This window comes from Apaloderma vittatum, unplaced genomic scaffold, assembly GCF_000703405.1.
Source record: "Apaloderma vittatum isolate BGI_N311 unplaced genomic scaffold, ASM70340v1 scaffold3556, whole genome shotgun sequence".
In the NCBI taxonomy this organism is placed as follows: domain Eukaryota; kingdom Metazoa; phylum Chordata; class Aves; order Trogoniformes; family Trogonidae; genus Apaloderma; species Apaloderma vittatum.
In genome coordinates, this window is record NW_009723310.1 from 1 (window position 1) to 23107 (window position 23107).

The window sequence follows — 23107 nt, forward strand, 5'->3', positions numbered from 1 at the left end:
AGCCCAGCCCAGCCCAGCCCAACCTTTTCCTCCCTTCCTCAATGACTGATCAACCCTTGATCTTTATGAAGTGATAGTAAAAAGACCACACAAAGGTAATGGCTCATAATTGTCAGGGAGGAGCTTTGCCAGCTTCAGGAAGGTCCTTATGATATGTTCTTTTATAGGAACGAAACCAGAGAAGGGTTTGACCTCCTCAACATGTGGTGAGAATTTAAAGCAAATAGCAGATGTTGGTTTTGGAAAGCCACTGATTTTTGAAGACTGAAGTTTTGCTGAGCTTTATCACAACTGCTGTGAAAAAAAAGGGAAGATTTTAGGCTCTAATGATCATCTGACAAATTTTGGATGATCCCAGGGCAACCATGCTAAAAACCATGCAGGGTGGATACTGAGTTGTGGTTTTTTGCTGTGTTGACTTTGAATGAACCAGGCACATTACTGGTGAAAATGCACCAATTTAAATAAAGGAGCAGATAGAATGGATGTTTAAAAGCAAGTTTCTTCTATTCAGCTAAAGAGCAGGGATATTTTACACTCACATATTGCTTTTCAGTAAAATTCCTTCAAGATAAGCACAAATAAAATAAATCTCAAACATCTGTGACATAGGATTTAATTTCTACTTGTAATTTACAGTTTGAAGTAGAGAAGAGGTTAAGTGGTATTTTTTGTGGTTTTTTTTGTTATTTGTTTTCAGATTCCTGTGATATCTTACCTATTTCTTTCATGCTTGTTATAGAAGATGGCTGAATATCTTTCAGGTGTGTTGCCTTTTCTATGTGTGCCCTGAGATGGTGTTGGTTAGCAAACTGTCAACTGGTCCATCTCCCGCCCAAGAAAATGCAATGAGATTTTCTGGGTTATGGGCTCCAACACTGCAAACATTTTACCATTTGTTGTGTGTAGGTGCCATCCTTACTTTGGTGTTAAGTTTCTCAGCGGTCAAATGTGATTAAGTGGTTTCTGCCCTTTCCTTTCAGTCCTTTGTAGATGTATTGAGTGGCCCAGGAAAGACAACAAGAAGCTGTGGGAGCTTTCCTGATTTCAGGGGCAATGTTGGTGTGTCTCCATTACTTTTGTTTGCTTTATAACATAGTTTCTTGAGTGTACAGCTCTTTCTGGATTGCCTTGTGCATGCATTTTGCAGACTTGGTGTAACTTCAGGGCTTGTTTCCACTAGCTCAGGGGGAGAGATGGAAACGGGGAAGGATGATCTTGAAAGACGTGTTTTGCTTTCTTGCAGCAAAGAAGATCAAGTCTACCCTTAACAGAATGAAGTATGGGTGACAGCAAACTGCTCTGAAGCTTTGGTCTTTGCCTCCCTAATTTGTGTGACTGAGAAGAATACATGGGATTTTAAATTTTACCACTTTTCTGCAAACTGAAAAATGACTATTTTGGTCCCTGCCCTCCTCTCACTGAAGTCACCTCTCGTTTTGTCTATGAGGTGATGTTCAGTGAGAGGCAGAGCTTCACTCTCCCCACCCTCAGATGGGAACAGAGATCAAGTCAGAGTTGCTCCAAGGGCTGGAACCAAACTCTTGGCAGTGATTCATATCTCATAAACATGGTATCACAGTGTGACATCTAGTGCATATCCTACTTCTTTGTTCAATAAAGAACACGGGGAAAGAATTTTTAAAATTTCTTGCTCTTTCTGCTCCTTTTGATTTGAGCTCTCTGTAGTACCAAAGTTTGGAGAAGGGAGTCCTCCAGAGGTTGCAGGAAAAGGAGAAAGAGTAATTTCTTAATATCCCTCACTAAGTAGAGATAAGATTGACTGAACCTCTGCTGACAGCAGGATCTGCTTTCTTTCCACAGTCTCCATTGAAGATATTCGGGATGTGAGGTCAGGCCATAAAACAGAAGGTATGGAAAAATATGCCAAGGATGTCCCAGAGTATCGCTGCTTTTCCATCATTTTCAAAGACCAGCGGAAAAACCTGGACCTCATTGCGAGTTCAGAGGATGATGCCAACCACTGGATCTCCGGCCTTGCAAAAATCATAGCCCACAGCAACTCCATGAACCAGAAACAGAAACTCCAACAGTATCCTTTGCTTTATAAAGTGATTAATTGCAGACAAAGATGCACTTGTCTTTCTCTGTGGGTGGAGATAGTAGACTAACCCCTTTTTTCCCTATTGGCCCTGGACACCAACCGTTCTCTTGCACTGATTTTGCACATGGGCAAACTCCCTGGTTTCCAATGCTTTTTTCCCCTGGTTTACAATGATATGATACCAACAAGAGTGGATTCAGGCTTAACATCACTCCTTAAGCAAAGAATTGCCTCTTTCAGGGAGCTCCAGATAAAACAATAATTATTTTTTTGTATTCTTCAGGGGTCCGTTTCACTTGCATTGCAGTAAACTCCAGGACAGAAACTTCTTGGCAAGGCATGAAAAGCCTGTACTGTTTATCGTGTTTCTCAGTAATACAAGGCGAGGGAACCTCTTCTCCTGACTGCCAAATTTACTGTGGGGTAGCTCCACTGCCTTTAGTGAAATTACTCCTTATTTGCTTCTGCATGAGAGGAAGTTTTGCCCTGAAATAATTTGCAACTGCTCTAGTGACAGTACAGACATCAGAAAGGAAAAGTAGCAGAGCGCAAAGGAGAGTGAATTAGTTGTGAAATGGAGAGTGAATTAGTTATTGAGTGAAATCCTGGCTCTGTTGAATCCACAGGGGATTTTCCCTGGGGCTGCATTTCATTTCGGTAAGTTGCTTTGCGTCCACAGGTCTCACATCCATGTAAAAAGAGAGAATATCCGTGGGTGCAGTTCTTGGTGGGTTTTCTGCAGTCCCCGTGTGTCTGAGGCCCTGGCCGCCACATACGAACCTGCTGGCCGATTTCACCCTGATTTCACAGAGCCGCAGCAGTCATAAAATATTAAGTTCTTTTAAGCTCCACAACGATAGGCTTCCAGCTATCAGAGAAGAAACCAGATAGCGCTCTGGGTGAGAAAAGGCTACGTGAGCTTCACACCTTGTTCAACCTCAAAACCTCTTTGGAGAGGAGGAGAGATGCGAAATCCTCAGCTGGGGAAAATCACGCGGCTGATGTCTGAGCTTGAGCAGGCATCAGGGAGTCTTGCCCTCAGCCAAGGCTTCACTCCACAGGGATTCCCTGCTGGGAAATAATGTACTGATGATGAAGGAGGTGGCACGTAAAAGCCGAGCTTTCATCAGGCTTTACTCTTCTGTGGATTCTCTGAAGCCTAACAAGCACAACTGTAGTGCTCTTTGTTTAAAGGCAACAAACTCCACTAGTTCCGATGTGCCTGGATGCTGTGTTTACCTCCTGCACCATATGTTTTGAAAAGTTTTTCAGGCTCTAGGCTGTAATGTCCTTCCTCAGCAGTATTATCAGTTCTGTGTCCATGGTGGTAGGGAGCAGTCTCTAGAGAAACTTGAAATCTTGAAACTGATGCTGTTGGAAATGCTGCACCCTGGCAGTTTTTCCTTTCAAATGTGAAGGCTGCCCCCACCTCACAGCATGTGGGGAAAATCCAGGCTGCAGAAAGTTGTCCCTAGAGCGTGTCAAATTGAATATATTGCTGAAAAACGTCCCCGTAAGAACAGACGAGATTGCTAAGGGGGGAAAAATAACAATGACATTTGGAAGGGAAGAAGGCTGTAAATTTCCAGTGTGGAAAAGTGCTTCTCTGTCTTTGGAAAGCAGAATTGAAGCTAAATAGGGTGGGTAGGCAAGCCATATTTCTGGAAGAGTAATTACCGTGCAGTGCTGACTTCCAATCTGGGATTGTCTCAGGCTGTTTAACGTAACCTGGAATTACGGAACAGCATGATTTCTCATTTGAAATTTGATGACGCTTTAATTAAAGCCTGGGATTTTAAATTTAGTTTGTCTTCGCTGGGCTTGCTTAGCAGCGTGGGCTTACTCAGATCTTCCTTAAACCTCAGAAATGTTCTCAGCTTCTGTGAGCGCAGAAGGTAAAGAGTCAGTAGAGGAGGAGAAGTGCTCGGTCCCCTGCCTGTCCCCCATGACTGGAGAATTGCCTTGCAGCATATCTTTTCCAGCCTCTGAAATCTTGCAAAGCAAGTAAGGAGTGGGCAAAATTTTAAAAACAAGTACTGAAAGCAAAAACCTTGCTAGCTTCAGACGGGGTTTGTTCAGTTTATAAGATGATGGAGTTGCCTGTTGTAGCAAGGGACTCGATGTAGTGTCCTATGTGTCCTTTCCAGTCCTTTATTCCTACAAAGATAAAGCTCCCACATGCTTGATGAGCACTTCTCATGTTCTTATAGATACAGTACTATTTTATTAAGCCTCATATTCAACCCTGCAACAAGCTGGCACTGGTTATTTAGTATATATTGCAGGTATGCATGCAGGGAAAACTTTAGATCAGAAAATAAAGGGGACTTTTCATTTGAGTAGTGTCGCCTACTTTGATTCTGGGGTTTATTATGAGCTTTTCTTCTGGTTAGAAAGCATTTACCAGAAGTTCTGTAGCATTTCTGTTCTGACCACATTCATGGGATATCTTCCAGGTACTTTCAGTCATTCCTCTTTGGTTTCTAATAGAAAGCTGGTATCCCTGGAGATGGCAGATCCTTTTAAAAACATCTCTCTGGATGGATACAAGAATGGAAACAGCTTTTCCCTAGTCTACCCAGGTCCAAATAGGCACGTAAGGTGAAAGGAAGACCCTCAGCCAGGGCTGCAAAATGGTGTTTGTGTCAGATGAGAAGAATTTCAGCTTAAGTGCTTAGTTCATCCAGCTCCTCTAAGCTCTTTCAAACCTGAGGGTATCCAGATGCACGAGGAGTTTGAGTGTTTTGGGAACTGAACGCTACTGTTTGCTGAAACAACAGGCTGAGGCCCCAGACATCTGTAGTCTCCTTTTTTTTTCCTATTTTTGCTGCTTGCCCTTGCAGCACCCCCGAATGCCCTTTGGGTTCTCTGATTTCCCTCCTACACTACTCAGCCTCCGTGGAAGGGATATAACAGAAAAGTATCCTCCACTCACAGGCAACGCCAGGGCATACTCTTTTTGCACGTGCTTTTACTGCCCACATAGTGTCTTCCAGAGTCACCTCTGGATAAATGTGTGACCTCTGGGCGCTCATGATCAGTGGTGATTCTTTTTTTCAGTAGCTAGAGCAAAAAAAGTAGTTTTTACACACAGTTAGTATTATCCAGACCTGTTGCTCACCTCTGGCCATGACAGACTGGATTTTCTCTTGGCTTGCTGGAGTTGCGTGTTACTCCTGCCTGTTATTTTTAGGGAAAGGCTGTGAAGGGAAGCCGAAGTGTGAGGGTCAGGTGTCAATGGGTGGCACCACGCTGACATGCTCAGCAGATGCCCTTTGGAGCACGGCTGGTGGAACGGGTGTTCTGCACCCTGATGGTGGCGGTGGGTGATGTTGCGCTCCCTGTGTGGGGGAGCTTCATGACTTGAACGTGGTTTTCTGGGAAGAGTCATTCTAAGCCAGACCTCGGCTCAGGGCTCTGGAATGTTCTTGGGAGCTGGGAAAATGTAGCCTCTCTTTTGTTTTGGTTTCCATGTTTAAAGAAGGGGAATGTTAATATTAGCAGGCTAACGCGGATGCAGCGTGAGGTCATCGCGTAGCACCTGCCAAGGTTTTTAAAGACAGAAAGTTCAACCTTCCATGAGACAAACAATACTTAAAAACAGTTTACACTTATCTCCATAGTTCAGAAATATTTGAATGCGGTGATAGCTGTGGTCAACACTAACAACCTCTAAGGCTGTAATGCCTCTTTTTGGGATTATTTTGAAAGGCTCAATTAAAATGTTGTGGTACTATATGCCTCAGCTGGCATTTGCTAATCCTGAGGTTTACTGTGCTTAACATACAGATAGGGCATTTTAAAAAGATTTTTTTCAAAATGAATTTGAACCCATGCTTCCTATGCAAGAGGTGGAAGGTTACATTAGTGGAGCTCAAATTATTACTTTGATAATTCTTCTATGGAAAATAGGAGATTTTTCTGTATGACCTTCCTTATTTGACAGTAAAACAATTCGGAAAGAGTCAGATCCATGATGCATAAAGCATTTTTTTTGTTGTTGTTTAAAACTGCAAGGTGTCTCAACTGTCTAACATTATTTTCCTAAGAGACTGAAAGAAAGTGGGAGACCCAGTTCAAATTATCTGGTGTCATATTAAAAAGCCCATTTTTAGTTGTAATTACTCCAGATCCACAGATCCACTGAAGTTGTCATAAACTAAGCTCTTATGAACTGTGATCACAGGACAACACAGTGAATATTGATCCTGCTTATTTCATGAGGGGAAGCCAAGACCCACAAGGTTTGGTTTGATTCTGCTCACAACAAAGTTCTTAAGACATGTATGTAGAAATCCCTAAAAAATATGGAAGCGGAAGGTGAGTCCAAAAATTAATATTAATGCTTTTTCTGGAGAATCTCTGTTCACTGCTCACCTTGATATACTGAATATTGATTTGACAAAGAGTTTGCCAAACTCCACTTGGGAGCTCTTTTCATCCTTCTTCTATCCCAGTCTGGAGCAGAATGCATTTTCTGCCATGAAAGAGAAACCAGACTGTTTCTGGCTGTGGCCAGAAACTCCTACAGTGTAAGGACAGCTGATCCAGCCTTGGCCAGATGGTAAAAAGCTTCTCCCAGGTCACGACCGCTTATATTACAGCACAGTTTGCTTCTGCCAAAGCACCATTTTGCTCTTTCACAGCAGGAGACGAGATGATGTAAGCTGTTTGGTGGTAGCACGCTGATTTACAGCAGCTGGAGGGGTGGGTCAGAGCCTTTAGAAGAGACTTGCCCCCTGCCATGGGCAGCAGAAGGGTGGTATTCAGGCTAGGCACTGACCTGGAAAGATTTCCTTACATCACCCTGCAGCTGGATTCATACCTGCCTGCGGAAAGCTGATAAAAACAAAGACAACAAGATGAGCTTGAAAGAGCTCAAGGACTTCCTGAAAGAAGTGAACATTGAAGTCGATGACTATCATGCCAAGAAGATTTTCCAGGTAATGAGAGCAAGCAGAGAAAGTATTTGCTGTTGGCTGAGGTCAAGGTCTTCCAAAGCTTTCAGCTTTGGATGGAGACCTAAGCTAAAGTGAACTCCTGGCACCTTTTCTTGTACCAAAGAAGGACTCTTGATTTTTGATGTTCAGCAATTAAGGTCTCTCTTTACCATTGATGCCCAATTTTGCCATGATTCAGAGATGAGTTGCAAACATGGATAATGTGAGAAGAAGGGAAAAACAGAGTTCAAGTGCACCTTGAGTCCCAGGTGTGAGAGAAGCTTAGCATGCCACAACCACGTGTCAAAGCCTAAGTCTGGCTGAAATTGGCTTGGTTGCAATTATGAACCCAGATCCTCCCTTTCTCAGAAGAGGAGAGTGCCAAGAGACAGGTACAAACAAAAAGAAAGTGCAAATTAGGAAAAAAAAACCCAACCAGATTCATGATAGATACGTAAAATTGCACCCAAGCCTGGATCAGTCTTGATTTAATAGCTCAAGGCATATTTAATCTGGTCAGGGACATGTACTTCTAAATTCTCAAGATTTGGCTTGCTGGCTGAGTCTATCATAAGATAAGAAAGGGATGAAAATTTCTGAGTTGTTAAGCTTTCGGTTTCTCTCAGGAAGCCTTCCTAAAAAAACATCTGCATAATTTCCAAATTTTAATCCTGTCTGAAGCAATTCATGGGTGGGCAGTTTCAGAAATGGTTTTTCTGAGAAGTAGTAAACAGTAATCAGAAAAAGAAAAGGTAGTTCTGAGTGCTGGACAGTAGTTCTCCTGTGCCTTTCTATAAGCAGATAGCAGGGAGGATGGACAAGATCTCACTAGGACCTTCCCCCAAAGGAGGTACAAGTTTCCTAATCCTTGCTTTATGATGGTGTCTCTCTCTGGTGACTCTGCAAGAATCGGGGAAGGTCATCAGCAGATCTTAAACCAATTTCAGCTTGCAAAATCTTCTAGATGTACTGTCTGCTCTGGCTGGCATATCTTATTCTATTGTGTGCTAAGGAAAATACCGGAAAAATGACAATAAAACTGGGATTCCTCTGAGTTAGATGTCTCCGATACAGACATCTACACTGGAAGTAACCACCAACACTTTCACCTTGTTTGTAGTGTATAGATAAAGCCAATAATGGAGACCAGGGTGTGACAGACCTCATAGTAAAGAATAGCTGTACCAGATGAATCACTTATGCATCTTCAAACATTAAACATCTGAAAAGACACCCTTTTTTCATTCAATGAACCTATTTTGCTATTGCAATAGTTACAAGAGAGCTCTAAGAGTGGAAACTTGAAGTTCAATTCTCCTTTTGCTTAAGGACTTCAAGTAATTACTGCTTAATCCATCCCATCTAAATGCAGACAGCTCGCTGAAGTGCCCTCATTAGCCCTGTAATTGTCATAAGTTTCCGGTATAGCCACTGTGAGGCTGCTTGGAGGTTAATTCAGATCTTCTGTGGGCTGAATTGCCTCCAGGAAGAGCCTGTCTTGCTCCTAAAGCAATTACGTTTTCAGCTTATGTACTGCCTACACTTAGGTGGACTGAGACTATCCTACTAAAAGGATAATCTTTTCTGTCTCTGTGAGTTTTTCTTCATTTAGTTACAGAAAGGAAGGGCAATCAAGGATTCAAGAGAGAGCGACAGTGCAAGTCCTCGCATTATACTTGTTTTTCAGCACATAACTCTGTGCCTACCTCTAGGTTTTAGATGCACCTGAGTAAGGCATATGCAATACAATCAGAAACTGCAAAGCTCCTCTAATTGCTCGCTTAATTGCAACCTGAATATTCATTCTAGTGTTTCAGAAGTGGTACATTCTGACTTTTTCTGTCAGACCAAAGTTCATTCAGGACTCATGGTTCACGCTTTTTACAAGTGAGGTAAAACACAGTGGTTTGGGATGAGCTTCTCCTTCTTATTTGGAGCTCTTGTATGCCCAAGCAAAAGGACCTCACTTTTATACTGTGCATCTAATTTGTCCTGGAATATCGTAGCATCAATCTTAGAATGGCCTAGGCTGGAAGAGACCTTAGGGATCATTTAATCCAACCTCCCTGTCGTAGGCAGGGACGCCTCTCAACTAGATCAGGCAACACATGGGGACCAAATGGGGATGACTATGAGCCCAGTGCTATTGTCCTGTTTCCATCACAACCTTTAATGGCCAGTAATGAACAAACTTCCCAAGGCACATCAGTTATCATGACAGTTTTCTAGAAGTAACATATCATTTTCCCTGTGTCTTAAAGGAAAGGTCTGTCATTCACAGCATCCCTGCAGTCTCTCTCCACCAGTTGGTTTCCCTCTTTATATTCTTTTTTTCAGTTCTAAGCATCATGCTCAACTTAGCTTATGAGATCTGCAAGAGCCACAGCACAGGATCATACAAACATGGAAATTAGCAAGGAAAAGACAGCTCCTGGTCTGCTCAAACCTAGTTTGAGAGTATCTGTAGTACTGAGGCTTCACCAGTTGTCCTGTAACTGAGATGAGCCATTAGCTTTTACCCAGCAGATTCTGAAGTCAGGACAAATTGAACTTTTTGCTGTGTTTGTGAAATGCTGTGCATCGTGATCATTTTGTTTGGTTTTATATGTGCACCATAAACTGCTAGTGAGGGAGTATTTGTAGGAGAGAAACATCCCTCATCGTCATCTTGCTTGGGGCACCGCCAAAGTCACCATGGCCATCACAGAGATCATTAGCAGACTTAGGCCGAGATTAGTATGACGACTGGCTAAACTGAGGTGTGCATTTGGGTTGTAAAACCCAGGGCAATAACTCCAGCTGTCATAAGAGATCAAAGACCAAAAGCAATTCAGTTCCTCTGGTTTGACGAGTTACCACCTGCCAGCTAAGTCATAGTAACCAACAGCGACTTGTCCGTTGTGAGGGTGAAATGAAATGCACCACAACCTCCCGTTCCAAGTTCAGAAGAGAAGTTTTTAGGCCAAAGACTGAGTAAGGCAAGCTGCATCCTGCAGGCGTTTTGGTCTCCATGCAAAAATTGGATTTTCAGACCTACTTAAAATGTAAGATATGAGTGGGCTGTCTGAGATCAGGATGCTACTGTTAAGAGTCTGTTTGCTCGCTTTAGATATTGAGAAAGACGGAATCGTCATAATACCAAGGCATTAACTAGAAGTGGATTAATTGCTGAAATTTGCATGAAAAAACACTTGGAAGCTGTATGATGCTCCCTGCCGTAACTGATTCCTCTGAGACAGGCTCTTGCTTTCCACTGCAACTTGTTTTGATCAGCCCCTGTTTAATACAGAGATTTACATCCCAGAGATAACTGAAAAATAGTTGTTCACTTCTCCGTGATGAATTCTGCTAGGAACAAACAACAGAATTCCTATCAGGATTTTCCAGAGAAAAATTATAATTTCTGATTAAATATTGAACCTGGGGATATTTTAAGTATTTGTTGTTGGGAAAGCTGTTGTCCTTCATGGAGACACGAACCTGCATATCTTAAATTCATAATCTTTCACTGTCAGTCAAGTCCTTGACTGTGGCGCTCTGTCAGAGCTGTTGACTGTTGGAGAAGTTCAAACCACAGAGCAACATGGGAGCATGAAAAACTTCAATTATGGCTCCTTGAGAAGATGATACCTGATTTGAAATTCGTGGAGATTTTGTCACTTGAAGCTTTTTGAATGAGAGTAGAAAAGGCCCATGGAAAGAGGGATTTTTTTTCATACCTTAACATGTACATGTGAAGCATGATTTTTTTAAAAGTCAGTTTGATGCCCTTCTATCAGCCTTGACAGTCTCTTGAGGCCTGAGCTCAAACCCACTAAGGTCAAGGGGAAAGCCCTTTTCACTTTCCTCACTGGGTTTTAGGCCACAGTCTCTATCAGTAGTTTCGGTTGCATTGAGTTAATTGTTTCTCTATATTTCTCCACACCTTGAGAACAAGAGGTTGTTTTCTCTTGAGCCTTGACTTGTTCTTAGATTGTCAGGAGCTGACTAACTTATGGTTTGCACAGCACACAGTGCAGTGGTGCTTTTCAGGAGACTGATAACACGACTAAATAATAGCAATTGTAACTGCTATATGACTGTTGGCCTTGTCAATGAGAACCATTGTCATCGACCAAGAGCTTCTCGTTTGCTGGCCAGTAACCATTTCCAATTATTTTGTGTTCTGCGTTGTGTAGCCCTGGTGCAGATTACGGCTGGCATATGCCAGAAGGAAAGAAGGTTTTCACTCCTTCTCCCCTCTACGTTTACAGCACTGTGACAAGTCCAAAACAGAGGCTCTGGAGGATGATGAGATAGAGGAATTTTACAAAATACTGACTGAGAGGAAGGAAATAGACAAGATCTTCCAAAAGTACTCAGATGCAGAAGGGTTCATGTCCTGCCAGAACCTGGTGAGGTTTCTCTATGAGACACAGCAAGAAGAAGATGCTGTTGTTGCTGCCCCTGCCTTAATCCAGAGATATGAGCCCAATGAAAGAGGTAGGTTGGAAACTCTGGCTGGTTTGCTTCAGTATCTTGCTTTCTTGATGAACTATGAATCGGTTCACTGCTGCTTCCCTCTGCAGCCATGTGTGTAATTTTCTCCTTGCTGCTGCCTCTAAAACATCAGTCTTCTAGGGGAGCATTAGCAGCTCTAGGAGAGGAGGGCATGGGAGAACCTGGGAAATATTACTTTTCAATTGTGATTTGGGTACACTGAGCAGCTGAGGAGGGGTTGGGTGGAGGGTGATGAAACTCCAGAGGGAAAGGCTCTGATGGCTTATTGGAACATCAAGACCTCACATGGCTTTGCAAGATTAAGAATGTAACGATATTTTTGTTCTCCAGAAGCAAGAATAGAGGCAAATGTTTTTGAATGTGGGCACCTGAAAAGCCATCGGGTGATGAGATCTCTGAGTAGAGGGCCAAGAAGGTGACAGCTGTTTAGGAGAGCCATCACAGTACTGTCCTTCTGCTCAGAAATTAAATGAATTGCCACCTTAGAGGAGATATTCCAGAAACAAACACAGGATCATAGGCTGATTTTGCACTATCCTGGTATACAATCAGGAGAGGGACAGAGCTTGACAGATGTCAGACTTGAGCAATCCTGAGATCCAACCCAGTCCCTCAAGATGGGGAGACATCAATTTCTCCCCAAAGTCGCATTATTTTGTATTTACTCTGCAAATCATGTATTCATTGGATAATCTAGACAGGATTTACCTGGTTATGTTTAGATGTCTGACAATTTCGCTATGTTGGCCTGAAGAAAGCTTCAAGTGCTCTAATGGAGATTTTTATATTGTAGATCTCTAGAGACAGGTTAGGTAAGTGCTGTCTTTGACACTTTTAAGATGTTATCAGGCACAGTAATTATTGTAAAAAGCCATGTTTGTGAAGGGGTTTTAAAAGCATTTTCAAGCAGATGAAGCTGTCATCATCATCTGAATAGCATCAATATCTTTCCTGTTAGCTGAATGCATATTTTGCCTTTGAGATCCTGTGGAGAGCAGCAGGTAAAGATGATGGCACAACCTGGTGGTGTCAGATTTTCGGTATAGGTTTTCTGTCTATTTATCTGACAGCCAAGAGGGGTAACGCTATGACCAAAGATGGTTTCCTGATGTACCTGCTGTCCGATGATGGAAATATATTCAACTCCTCTCACCGTAAAGTTTACCAGGACATGACTCAACCTCTCAGTCACTACTTAGTGTCATCCTCACACAATACCTATCTTATGGAAGACCAGCTCACAGGTCCGAGCAGCACAGAAGCCTATATCAGGTAATGTATGCGTGTGTTTATGTGTGTGTGTTGGCTTCTTTTTTTATAGAAGACGTAGGATGTAACTATACTGCTAGATGCAAGAGGACCAAGAAGCGATCTGCCACCTAGAGACTAGGTAATGTGGGCTGGCCCATGTTCACATCAGGGTTAGCTGTTTCTAAACCAGATTGGCCATTCTCGTAGCACTTTGACCTGGGTCTCTGCTGGGCCCGTGTGGTGTCCACCTGACTATAAGATGTATAATTACTACATCAGGGAGTAGGCTAAAACACCTGGATTGAAGCTCTCCAGCATGGTGTTTTTAAAGCATGATGCCGAGGGAGTATGTTGCATTCCCCAGAATGTTGCATGAGATCATGTGCACAAGGAACTTAGAAAGTGCAAAAATTTCTGGGATAGAGCTGCAGGACTGTGTAGGGACTGGAAAGAGCCAAAACGTCATGATGTTTACAATCTCTACTGTCTTTTGGGACTAGGCTCTGGCATGGACTATCCCTAAAACCATGCTGGGGCTTATTTTGGAGATACCTAGTTGGAGTGTTCAAAAAAAAGAGGTGGTCTGTGAGCTAATGAAGTGCTGTGGGTGATGTGGAAGCCTATGTCTGGTTCCTCTCTAGCAGCTCAGATGCTCCCACAGCGTCCCTGGACAGAACATTAAGTGTTACCTACTTCCACCTGTAACAACAAACTGCTGTGTGATGTCTCATGGCCAGATTTTGCAGTGCCCTTTACAAACCTGGACAACCACCTTACTTTACTTCTGCTATGACCTGTACTTTTATGAAGTGAGACAGTGTTTCCTTATAAGTAAGCCAGGGACTGCAGTTCTGTCTTTGTTTATTACTTACCTGATTCTCAGGGAGCAGTGTGACTCTTTAGAGTCACAGGCTCTAAAGAGTAGAGAGTGAAATCTGGCATGAGTGGTTTTTCAGTAGTTGTTTGAATTCCTCTTATGGTATATTAAAAATATGCTTTAGTTGTAAAAAAAATAAATAATCCCATACTTCTGGAACCAATTACCCAGAGAAATTGTGGATGCTGCCTTCCTGGAAGTGTTCAAGACCAGGCTGGGTGGGATTTTAGCAGCCTGGTCTAGTGGGAGGTGTCCCTGTCCATGGCAGGTGTTTGAAACGAGATGATCTTTAAGGGCCCTTCCAAACCAAATCATTCTGTGGTTCTTGGATTCTTACTGCAACAAGTTAAAGGAGTTGTGTTATCTGAAATGTATAGGGAATTATTGTAAAAGGGACAAGGTCACCTCCTAGACAGATAAATCTTTACAGGGGAAATCTACGTTATCTAGGGTTCATGGCCTTGCTTCTAAGGCTTGATTATTTAACTTTCTTCCAGTGCAGTCACTCTTTGTTTTCTTTTCTCTTCACTATCTTTGGGAAAAATTTGGGGCACAGTCATAAGTGTCCTTTCTCATCTGGCACTTGCTATGTCTTCATGTCTTCTTCTTTGGATGATTCTTACCTTGGACTTTGACTGCTTCCTTTCTAAGATCCTACTGTGCTTTCCTTGCTCAACCTTGAGCTCTCTTTGCTGACTGAGCTCTCCTGATCCCATCCTTTTTCCATCTGCTTTCCTGTTTTTTCCAAGCTCCTCTTTTCTCCCTTGCTCCCTAAACTTCTTGTCAGCCTTCCCAGGCAATACCTGTGCCTGATGCTCCCTCATTTTGAGATGGAACAGAAGGTTTAGAACCCAACGAGGTCCCTTCTTTGTTTCCAGAGCCCTCACCAAAGGCTGCCGCTGTGTGGAACTGGATTGCTGGGATGGCCCTAACTCAGAGCCCGTCATTTATCATGGCTACACTCTCACCTCCAAGATCCTCTTCAGTGATGTCATTAAGGCAATCAAGAACTATGCTTTCAAAGTAAGGATGAGGGAACCTCACAGAACTCTCATGTTGTACAGTCCAAGATTGGTAGTAGGTCTCTGCCCTCCCAGCAGAGCATGAACAATGAAGAGTTCACCTTAGCATTTCTTATGGGTACAAAATGTATCTTTCTGTCTGGGCATCCATGTTCTGCTTTCTGCAGAGATCCATTCTTGGCAGTTGCTGGACAGGCAGAGCACTATCTAAGGATGGGTTTGAATCTATACTAGCACAGCTGCATCCCACTGCAATGAAAATAATGTGCAACATCTTGAGCATACCTGGTGGGAAATGCAAACAAGCCCATGATTTGTGTGGTTTTGGATGTCTCAGGGCCTGTTCCTAGTTTAGAGGAACCCATGTGCATATGTTTTGGAGGAACTGATGCAAAAGACTACTTCTGTTCTGCAGATCTGGAGTCTGGTGTGGCAGTGCTGGGCCAGCAGCCTTTAAAAAGTTCTGGATCTATCCAGACTCACTGGTCTTTCTGATATTTTCCTTCAGTGTACTTGAGAGCTGGTATCAAGTTTCCTTTGGGTCTCTAAAGTAGTAAGAATGACAATGTCTTCAGCTCACAAAATGTCTAGGGGGAGCCACAGGGAGCAAATCAGACCTATGCATGAATGCAGGAAGGATTCATGCCTCCCTTCTCAGTCCTTCCTCTGAGGTGGAAAGGTGCTCTGACCCACAGTGCAAGGGGAGAATGGGCGCACAGGGAGCCTCATCAAAGTGCCCCAGTGAGTCTGTGGGAGGCATCCTAACCCTGCATGGTGCCCTGTCCATTGGATCATCATCTCTGGAAGGCATCAGTGGAGATCTGAGTGGCTACTGCACAGTTAAATTTGTCAATTTTTAACAAATGTTCATTTTACCAGAATACTAGACCCTACTGTTGACACACTCATTTCCAGAGAAAGCAGCACTGGGTTTTATAATAATTGCTGTAGACCAGTGAAATTGCAGAGAAACACTGATGATGTATGTTGCTATCTTGTTCTAGACCTCACCATACCCTGTCATCATTTCCCTGGAGAACCACTGCAGCGTCGATCAGCAGAAGGTCATGGCTCAGCACATGACGACAATCCTGCAGGACATGCTCTTGGTTGCCCCAGTTGATGGAAGCAAATCCCAGTTCCCCTCCCCAGAGGTAAGCAAGACCATTCAAGCACTTTCTTCCTTCTGAGGGTGGGACACAAGGGAGATCTGTCTTCTTGCTGCATGCCCAGTAGTGGACAATATGCCTGAGGACTGGTGGGAACTGCACTTGCTGAGGAACAGAGAGATGGCCTGTGGAAAGTGGTGGAATAAGAAGTAGGAGTATATAGAAATAGCCTGTGTGCATCAAGCATAAAATAGGATCATATAATGTTTTGGGATGGAAGAGACCTTTAAAGATTATCTAGTTCACTCACCCTGCAGTGAGCGGGGACATCTTTAGCAAGATCAGGTTGCTCAACGCTCTATCCGATGCCCTGTTGCTCCTTGTTTGTTATCTAAGAACTCAGGTGAAATATCCCTGCAGGACCGAGGACATTCTTGGTCCATTTATGAAGGCCAGGGAACGTCCTTCATCCCATGAGGAGGTTGTTTTTCTGGCTTGTCCCATAGGAGCTGAATCCTGAGGGTCTTGTCTTGTGTCTGCTCCCCACACCCCAAAGCTGAATATGACCTTCTTCGCACTAATCTTCTGAACTGCTGTTAGGTTGCTGCACATGCAGGGAAGATGAGCACCAAAAGGAGTGACTGTGAGGTGTCTCTGTGTTTTTAATCCATCAAGACTGGACACTACTTGATTTCGTGGTAGACGGGATGTTTTGTTCTATGCTGAGGGATGTAGCATGTGCTCCTCTCCTCCTTTAACACCTTGGGTCTTCTGCTGAGGAGATCCAGACTGCTGATTAGGAAGCAGTGAGAGCTGGAAGGACAGCTGTGATTGCTTAACTCCTCAAAACTCAAAGGGAAAAGCAGTACAGGTAGCCTATAACTATATCAAGCACCAAGTGTCCTCCCACTGAGAATAGCCTGGGCTTGGCAGGGATGGAGATGTCCATGGAGGACAAGGGGACGCAGGAGGCTGCATGGAGAAGCCCCTCTGATTCCCAGGAATCAGGGCAGCCGTGAAGCTGGGAACGGAGCTCACACCCTTCAGGAGGAAGGAGATGTACAGCCCTCAGCAGTGGACCACTATAAAATCACTAACTGACAATTAGAAAAAGTTGGAAATGAAATCTTGATATGAAAAAACCAGACTGTTTCCAAAACAGGCCAAAATGAAACATTAATCTGTTTCCATCCTTTGGATTTGTGTTTTCTTTTGTTCTTTTCTCTTAAGCACTTTGCAGAAAGAGACATCTGTATGGATAGCTGTAGTCCCCTTTAAATTGTTTATTTGCTGAAGGAATCATTTGTCAAAAATTGGATGAGGATACCTAGGCCAGAGCTGGAAGGCGTTTGTGGGTGGGATAAAGCTGGCAGTCAGCAGGGGAGAAAGGAGAGGAAAAACAATCCACCCAAAATCTTCTGTATTTCTTCTCCCTTTCCCGTTTTTGCTTTTCCCTTTCTGACTTTCCCCTTTTGATTGAGAGTGTCATGCCTCACTTGATACAATGCCTAGGCAGAGAAAGAAGCTGATCTGGGATGGTTCCTAGGCACCAGTGTAATAAATTAGGATGAATCATAATTTTAATGGTGCTCCTTACTTTGCACTGGGACAGACCAGGTGCCTCTATTTAAGAAGTGCCGCGCTCCCAGCGTGAGGATACACTCAGCATGGAGACAGGACTCTGCAGGCTGAGTTGGAAAAATCAAAGGCTTCAGTGTAACCTCCTGGCTTACTGTTCATCCCTGGTGCAGGATCAGGAAAGCTGCTGATGGCTTTTCAAAACACTGTGTTGTGACCAGGGTAATGATATGAAAAAGTAAGGAAAGAAAGGAGAAATAAGAGGGAAAGAAATGTGTGATGTGTGTGCTAGGGAATGACCCCAGCTTCCCAAAGATGTTTTTACCATTCCTGTGCTCATCTGACCTCCTGCTCTGATTGTCCAGATGAGTGCGTGGCCCCAGCTGAAACAAAATAGCCCAGAACTACCTTAGTGAATGGATTCGGGCTGATACGCTCCGTTGGAGGGATTGATCCATTTCATTTAAAAGGAGAAAAAATGCCAATGTAGCAAAACCTATCCTTTTCCCTCTGATACTTTTCCTCTGCCTTCCTGCTATGTGAATGAGGAGAACTAGGGCTGAACTTATGATTTTTCATTTTTTTTTTGTGGAAGTACACTGAAGCTGAAATATTAAAGAAAAAAATACTAACCACAACAAATGAGAAACCTCTTGGATTTTCCACTTCTTTCTGAAGCTGACATGTGGGATAACGCAGTATTTTTTATATTAGAAAAAGGGTGTGATCTGTCACTAGGAAGACAGCTGAAGACAGGTGAAGCATTGCTGCAGATTGTGGTAGCAGGGCAGGGTCGGTAATTAAAGGAAGATCAACACAGTTTGGATTCATGCTGACAATTCATGCTGCCGTTCAGCTCAGGAACAGCGTTGGGCTACACAGAGCATCTAAATAGCTCCCTCAAGCTGCTGGGTTTAGGTCCCCAAAGTAAATTAAAGGCTGTAGGATGAAAGGCCAAACACCACATGAAAGCTCCAGGCTGATGCCAGAGTTGTAGAATTGTTTAGGTTGGATAAGACCCTTAAGATCATCGAGTCCAACCATTAGCAGTGCCAGGTCCACCACTAAACCACGTCACGTCCATACTTTAGGAAGGGAAGAGCTGATCCAGCCTCTGTGGCTGTTTGCTTGGTGCAGGTCCTTCTGCCCCATCTCTGATCTGCACAGGCAGCCCCTTTCTTCTGTCCCTGCAACACAGCTAGAAATGCTGCAGAATCCCATCCCTGAAATGAGACTAAAACAGCTGCCAACATCGCGTGCAGCTATTCAGCGTGTGAGGCATACCTGAAACCGCTCCAGCTCTGTTCCTGGACTTCCTTGTTTACAGCGAGACTGGCTGTTGGCTTAACAGACCTGTCTTGGTAGATGACCTACAGGACCATAAGCCTCCCAGTTGGGAGCCCCAGTGCAGTGGCAGGGGATTCTGCCATCTCATACCTCCACTGTCCCACCAGCTGTCCCATCAGTCACATCCATTGCTGTGTCCAGTGCCCCTGTTCAACATCACTTTGAGCTATGCAGCTCAGGAACCACTTCCATCAGAGCAGTGGCAGTGCAGGGCTCACCACAAGTCATCCTAGCAGCAGGGTGGCTGACCTGCTCTGCCCCGTGCTTGCGGCGAGGTTAGCAAATGCCTCTAGATTTGGCTCAGCTAAATCCAGACCAGGTTCAGTTGTAGGTCTCTTAAGTCTGCAGTGGTCCCCAGGGACCATCTGCCCAAGAGGGTTACTTTTGTACCGTACACTTAGCATGAACATGGCTTCAAGTCCTTCTACCTAATGGCACACCTGTGTGTTTCTCCAACATTAGCCCAGCCTCTGTCAGTCTTGTCTACTGCATCTTCTTGGCAGAAGTTCTTGAGCTGAGTTTCCCTCAAATCCTTCAAAACCTCCTTTAATAATGTGTTTCTTCCTCTTTTCTGGAGACTCTCTTTATCCTCTGGTGCCCCTAATTGCTAAACCCTGCAACACTTCAGTTTACAACTAGGCTGAAGGACATACAAAGATGGCGATGTGGTATTGGTTGATCCATCTAGTCTGCACATCATCTCATGAATGGGAACATGTTATTCCTCACAGCTGCTCAGAATTCTAGGAAGATGGATATCTCTATCCTGAGTGTAGGATGTAAGACTCAGACCCTGTATGTCCATGTATGCAAACACTTAGGGCTCCTTTTGAGAAATAGTTAATACAGGCAGGGAAGTTGGAGATGTGGTACACCTCCTCCTAAGTGTTTGTCTAAATAGGCAAGAAGAATCACACCCTGGAACTGTTCCGTTTTCTCTGTTGACTCTAAAGGAGGTGTTGAAGGCACAGAAAATTTGATGAGGTGGATCACGTTACAGATCTTCCGCTTCCACGGAGATGGAAACTGGAAATCAGACCTTGCCATTGCTTTCAGATTGTTAGTAGGGGCAGGAAACTTTCAGGTAGGATACACATGTATATGCGGGTCTTCTAAAATCCTCTGTTCTTCACAGCTTTGCTCCTTTCAATAAAATCAGCAGTGCTTTCATTCAAGGTGGTTGCCACGTCCCAGTTCACAGACTCATGAAGGAAGTAGAGCCATGAACCAGAACCATTTCACTTGCAGAGCTGAGCTTGTTCAGTGTGCAGCAGAAAACGTGGGAGAGCAGGGGAGCTCCACTCATGGAGAACTAAAGCAGCACGATTTGCAGGGCACGTGAGGAAGGGAAAAACTGTTCCAGCAGCCACTCCACTAAATGTTCTCAGTAGAGTCCAGTGTCCTTGTAGCCTTTCCTTCAGTTGTATTCAGCCCTGGGCTTGCCACAGGCAGTTGGGATGAGTTTATGCTCTGCTTGGAGAGTATTTATTGGGTGTTTCAGCTAATGCTTCTTCCTAAGACAGGAGATCTGCTCAACAGAGTTGAACTGATGAGCTGAGTGTCTTTCACCTCAGGCTAGAAATACTTAATATCATGTGAAGGGGAACCAAAAGAGATGGAGCAAGTGCATCCATGTGTTTGTGTCTGTGTGTCAACTTATTTAAAACCCTGTTAAAGGAGATAAGCACTCAAATTTAGGACTTTGCTTCCTAGCACCCATATTAAATGAAGTAAGACCATGTTTGGGACTGGCAGCTTCTGCAGAGTGGATTCAGTGCAATGCTACTATAGAAAAGCACCTTCTGCAGGAAACAGAGATAAAAATCCTCTGGTTTGTGATGAATCTCACCCCTCATTGTGGACCAATAAGCTAACATGTCTTCTTTGGGGTTAAGTGGCACGTGGTCTCTCCATTATAGTCACAGTGGAGGTTACTTGCGTAGGGGAATACTAATCCTCTGCGATGCAACAGGACTCCGGGAGGGAGCCATCCTTGTAGATTTCAAAGCCAAAGGGGATCACCACCATTGCTGTATGGAAAGTGTTGTACAACACAGGTTGAGCTGACCAGTGTCCCTGTGCCCATGGTGGGAGCATCTGCAGTATGTCCAACGTTTCCAAGAGTGACCACAGCCTAGATAGGATAACAGCAGCACCAAGGACCCTCTGCTGGCAGCTCTGGTATGAGATGTGGTGAGGAGACAAAGTGGAGGCCATGTTGCTGTGCCTTCACTACTGATGTTATTGAGCCGCCTAAGATGGATATGTGCCAGAAATTACACCTGCCACTTACTGGACAGGCTGTCCAGAACTGGAAAAGCTTAAAAAGGGCTATTAACGATACTGATAATTAAGAATCAAGCAATCTGCCCCGAATACTTATCTCTAGTTCTTTACCGTTGAGCTGTGGGATGAGGTGGCAACATTTCTTATGGGATGCAAGAGAGCAGAGGCAGATAATGTATTATATAACAGAATGCTATCCCAGTGCAATCCATTCAGGCTTGTCCGTTCAAAGTGCTGACCAGAGCCTAAAAACTCACACAGAACTGGATTTCACCTCCTCATGGTGAGTGTCGTGGAAGAACAGTGAAGAGCTGGATGTTGAGGCAGGATAGTGGGAAGGTACATGCAAGCAGGAGACTGAAGTGAGAGTCTGGAGATGAGCCGACTCATTCCCCAGCCATGAATGTGAGGAAGCAGGTCACAGCTCTGCCTGGATGAGGGCTGGGGGGCTAGGAGGAAGTAAGATGGTGTGGGGATAGGGAAGAGGACACTGCTATGCTCTGACTGCTTCTCTGGGCCCTTTATTCCCAGTAACGGGTACATTCCTTCCAGCTGCCTTTGTGTAGCTCTTGAGTGACAGGGAAAATGCTCCGATGTAAAACAGATAATTTGTGGTAGCTGAAGAAAAATGCTCTTGACCGTTGCCATGGATGCCAGTGGCAAATTTCAGGTCAAACCAAGCTTCACCCCCAGCTTAGCTGGAGCTGGTCTCAATAAAGACGTGATGCAAGTGCCCACAAAGGGGGAATTGTGTCCTTTGAAAATGCCTGCGTTGCTTTATAAAAAATCCTTGGCTTTCTGTGGTCCTGTGATGAGAATGGTGGGTTTTGTTGCTTTTGCTGTTGTGGAAAGGGTAAATATAGGGTGTTACTGAGAAAAGTGGAACATGCTGCACAGACTGAGAGGGGTTGTATTGGCTAATTCCAAGATCGCATTTTTCTGGAGTAATTAGCACCCTCCAAAACCAGGAATACTGAATGCATCCAGGTGCAAATCTCCCACAGATTTCACTGTTTAGGAGTGCTCCAAATTTTAAGACATAATCTTCTCACTTCAAAGATTGCACCTAGGCAGTAACCCTTTTCAGTACTGCTGCCTCGTTTGGGGTCAAAGTCAGTCCTCTGCAGGCTTCAGCCTTCCTCCCACAAGGAAAACATCAGGGGTATGGTGGTCTGCGAGCAACCATGCTCTGTTGGTGTATTTCTTCAACTGAAGGTTTTATGTGGGCTTTGAAAGAGGCCAGAGAGAGTTGATTCAGCTCAAGAAATGTGTGTACTAGCTCAGCAGCCAGCTGTGCTACCTGTACCTATGGGTAATAACCAGCAACTGATGCATCTCTAAGAGGCCCTGGTCCTGGTTACAGCTGAGGAGCTATTGTATGCTTGCTCCTTCAGGATGGGCCAAAATCTTTTCTAACCACCAGCTATTTTGTCCACTTGTCCTTGTACAGCAATTGAAAGGGAAGATCCTTGTGAAAGGCAAGAAGCTGAGCAGGCACGAGGACCCCACCGGAGCAAACGGGAACAACAACCTGGAGGCTGAGGATGTTTCTGATGAAGATGAAGCAGCTGAAATGGAAGATGAATCTGTGAAGACCGAGATACAGCAGAAGGGGAAGGTAAGTAAATGAGGTAACTGAGTCCTGAAAACGGCAGACTGGAAAGCCAGAAAAGTTAAGACAAGATCTTTGCCTATTGCAGAAGACTCTGAAGTCCTGCATCAGGAAGTCCGAATTTGTTAGCCTATTCCTTGACTCATGCTGGAAAACCCACTTCCTAGGTGGGTTTTGTATTATGCCTAAAAAAAAAAAAGGCAATTGAAATACACATTTAATATGTTCCCAGCTAAGACAGTTTTCTGTGTGGTTTCCACTACTCAACTGGGAATACATAGAGGCGAATTGTTGAAATCACTGGAGCTAAGGATCGTGGTCCTTGCTCAGCTTAACTTTTTCTGTCCCAGGTGCAAAAAATCTTGCAGATCCAGTCAAGCATTAGGGTTGGCTTCTGTCTTTAAAATAAAGTTGGAGGACAATGCACTGGGACAGACCCTGTAGCATTTATGGAAGGGCACATATTGATTCTTTCTGTCTATCTATCTATCTGTCCATCCATCTATCTATCTATCTATCT

General features: G+C 44.0%; 1 protein-coding gene across 1 annotated transcript in view; it reads left to right on the plus strand.

Moving 5' to 3' along the window:
- Nucleotides 1-1824: 1824 nt before the first annotated feature.
- The window catches only part of PLCD1 (phospholipase C, delta 1), a gene marked incomplete at its 5' end in the record, with an annotated part of 29464 nt that continues 8181 nt past the window's right edge, over nt 1825-23107 (plus strand). Inside the window, 7 exons of the mRNA XM_009872064.1 lie at nt 1825-2053; nt 6879-7008; nt 11259-11487; nt 12576-12777; nt 14512-14656; nt 15660-15809; nt 22426-22593. Of these exons, the coding sequence (XP_009870366.1) occupies nt 1825-2053; nt 6879-7008; nt 11259-11487; nt 12576-12777; nt 14512-14656; nt 15660-15809; nt 22426-22593 (1253 nt within the window). The remainder of the gene's footprint in view (nt 2054-6878; nt 7009-11258; nt 11488-12575; nt 12778-14511; nt 14657-15659; nt 15810-22425; nt 22594-23107) is intronic.